At 50.5% G+C, this 3,008-nt stretch overlaps 1 protein-coding gene across 1 annotated transcript; it reads right to left on the minus strand.

Moving 5' to 3' along the window:
- Window positions 1-295: 295 nt before the first annotated feature.
- On the minus strand, window positions 296-1,576 carry LOC126701087 (uncharacterized). The gene has a single exon (XM_050399225.1). It carries the CDS (start codon window positions 1,574-1,576, stop codon window positions 296-298), a length of 1,281 nt encoding a protein of 426 aa, XP_050255182.1.
- Between the last annotated feature and the right edge of the window lie 1,432 nt (window positions 1,577-3,008).

A 3,008-nucleotide genomic window follows, 5' to 3' on the forward strand; every position in this document is an offset into this window, starting at 1 on the left:
CTTTTGACGGTCGCCGAGGAGGTTGCTTCTTAGGTGTTACGGCCGGGCTAACATTAAGGTGGTGGCAAATGAAATCTGGATTGACCCCCGAAGCCTCGTAGGCGTCCCATGCGAACACGTCCACATTCTGTCTGAGAAAGTCAATTAGTGTTTCCTTCTTTTGGAGTGGTAGTTCTGAGCCGACCTGAAAAAATCTTTCCGGGTCGGAGCCCACAAGAACTTTCTCCAAATCCTCACAACTCGCTTCCTCGGCAGGTCCCTCACTACCCGAGGCCAGGGCCGGGGTCGTTAATTTCTATAAGCCGTTCTCGATTGAGGTGGAGGGCTCAGTACTCGGTCGTCGCGAGATGGCGGACACCATGCATTGCCAGGCCATGGCTTGGTTGCCTATTACTTCTTTCACTCGACCCTCCGACGGATACTTCACCTTTTGGTGTAAGGTTGATGACATAGCTCCTAAGGCGTGAAGCCACGGTCTGGCTACGATGGCGGTGTAGGGGGAGTATGCGTCTATCACTATGAAGTCCACCTCCACTACGTCCGAGCCTGTTTGTATAGGTAGCCTAATCATGCCTTTTGGAGTGACTGTTTTTCCTTCGAAACTCACTAAAAGGGAGTCGTATGCTATCAGGTCCTCTGGTTTCAGCTTCAGCCCCTTATACAAGTTGGGATACATTACTTCCACGGCGCTGCCCTGATCGACTAGCACCCTCTTCACGTCATATCCCTCAATCCTAAGCGTGACGACTAAGGCATTGTCGTGGGGCTGGAGGGTTCCTAGTTTGTCCTCATCCGAGAATCCGATTAGGGGCGGGGCCATCCCTCTAGCCCTTTTGGACTCCCGGTCGTCAGCTTCAGCGGGGAGTCGGCCCACCGACATCACTCTAAAAGGATGGGAGCCGGTCCTGCCTGGTGCGGTGAGAATGACATTTATCATGCCAATGGGTGGTCTCAATGTGCTTTGCCTTGTTTCGATGTTCGATTGCTCCTGCCATCCAACAGGGTGATGCAATAGATGTCTCAACTTCCCCTCTTGGACTAGCCGGTCCAAGTGGTTTTTCAGATTCCTGCAATCATCGGTGGTGTGGCCCGACTCTTGGTGATACTCGTAATACAGATTCTGATTACGTTTCGCGGGGTCGCCTGCCATCTTGCTTAGCCATTGAAAGAACGGTTCGTTCTTCACTTTCTTTAGGATCTTATGTAATGGTTCTCGGAACACAGCATGGACTGCCTGTGCCTCTATGGATCCAAACTGCTCCGAGTAATCCCTTATCGGCCGGTTACTATTGTTAAAGCGGTCTGACCTGAAGTCCCTCCTATCCTGAGGGACAACCTTCGCTTTGCCCTTTCCCGTCTGTTGGTCTTCTTCGACTCTCTTGTACTTGTCGATTCTGTCCATGAGTTGACGCACGCTAGTGACCAGTTTCCCAGTCAGGGACTTTCTTAAACCATGCTCTGTCGGTAGGCCCCTCTTGAATGTGCTAATGGCAACGTCATCGTAATTTCCCTCTATCTCATTATACATTTCCCAATATTTGTCTGAGTAGGCCTTCAGGGTCTCTCCTTCTCGCATGGACAAGGACAGGAAGGAATCTAGGGGCTGAGGGACTTTGCTGCTAGTTATGAAGCGAGAACCGAAAGCCTATGTCAGCTGCTTAAAAGAGTTTATGGAGTTTGGCTTGAGGCCATTGAACCATCTCATCGCCATGGGTCCCAAGCTGGACGAAAACACTTTGCACATCAAAGCCTCGTCCCTAGAATGGACGGCCATCCTCTGGTTAAACTGGCTTACGTGCTCTACTTGGTCCGTCCGACCATTATATATAGCAAAAGCGGGTTGGTGGAACCGCCGAGGAAGCTTAACCCCCTCTATCCTACGCGTAAAGGGTGACTGGGAGATGCGGTCCAGGGCCTTACTCATGGCGTCGTTTGCTAGGCCTTGGTAAGATGGGCTTTTGTGGCCGCGTTTGCGAGGTTGCTCTTCCTCATAGGAAAAGGTTTCACTTGGCGGGGTTCTCGATCTCCTTTTGTACTCATTGTCCTCCTCATCGCTAGTGTCCGGGCTGGGGGAAGGACGCCTTCGCTGCGCTCGGCATAACTTCTTCTTCAAGTTGTCGATTTCTTGCTGTAGGGCCCTATGATCGTTTCGCTTTTGGGATGCGTGGCCTTTCCCTTTTGAGCAACTTCTGCTCGTGTGGGAGGTATCTACACTACCCTCTCGTCGCTTGTCTTGATCTCTCTCCCATTCGAGGTTCAAGAAGTTGTCCTGCCGCTGGGAGTCTGCATGTCCCGTTTGGCGCGGATCTGATCCTTCCATCTCTAACGGTCACACTTACTGAGGTACAAGTTCTCCCCACAGACGGCGCCAATTGTAGGGTCCTGATTCGGGGTCCAAGCCCAACAGGGATGGGGTTCTGGCCCAAGGAGCCCTAAACAATGAATTTGTAGAGAGCGGATTACAGAACTAGGCTCTAACGAAGTGCATATTAGTTAACATTGGGCCATACAACAATTGAAAGTAAGGAAATCTCCTTCATGTCCATTAGATATACGTTCCGAGGAGACGTAGGGGATGTATCTCTGTCTCTGATCAAAAGCTATGGTTCTCACCCTCTTCTTCTGTTCTAAGTTCCTCCTTTTTCCGGTTCCCCTCTTCATGGGGACTCCTCTCTCTTATATAGCCCCTTTGAAGTCATTAGAACCTTACACTTGTTGATCATCTGGACCTTCACTTGAGTGCCCGTCCCATCGGACATCTCCCCCATCTTTCTGTGAGTTGTAGTAGCCAAGGTAACACTGTTCGCAAGTCCTCTCCACATTAATGCGGCCAGAAAAGTAGTTGTCATGCATTTAATGTGGCAGTTGTAGTCTCTCCATTGACATCTTACACTTTCTTCCCTCTTACGGGCTTGTGGGACTCATCCCTGCTACTAATACTCGTTGGAGTGAATCTTTATTGCTGGCAGAGTGCATGTTTGAGCCATATTTGGTACGTCCGAGGAGAC

This window comes from Quercus robur, chromosome 9 (genome assembly GCF_932294415.1).
Source record: "Quercus robur chromosome 9, dhQueRobu3.1, whole genome shotgun sequence".
NCBI classification, from domain to species: domain Eukaryota; kingdom Viridiplantae; phylum Streptophyta; class Magnoliopsida; order Fagales; family Fagaceae; genus Quercus; species Quercus robur.

What these genes read in the sequence shown, in the direction of transcription:
- LOC126701087 (XM_050399225.1), bottom strand. Translation starts at nt 1,576, where the DNA reads ATGCGAGAAGGAGAGACCCTGAAGGCCTACTCAGACAAATATTGGGAA.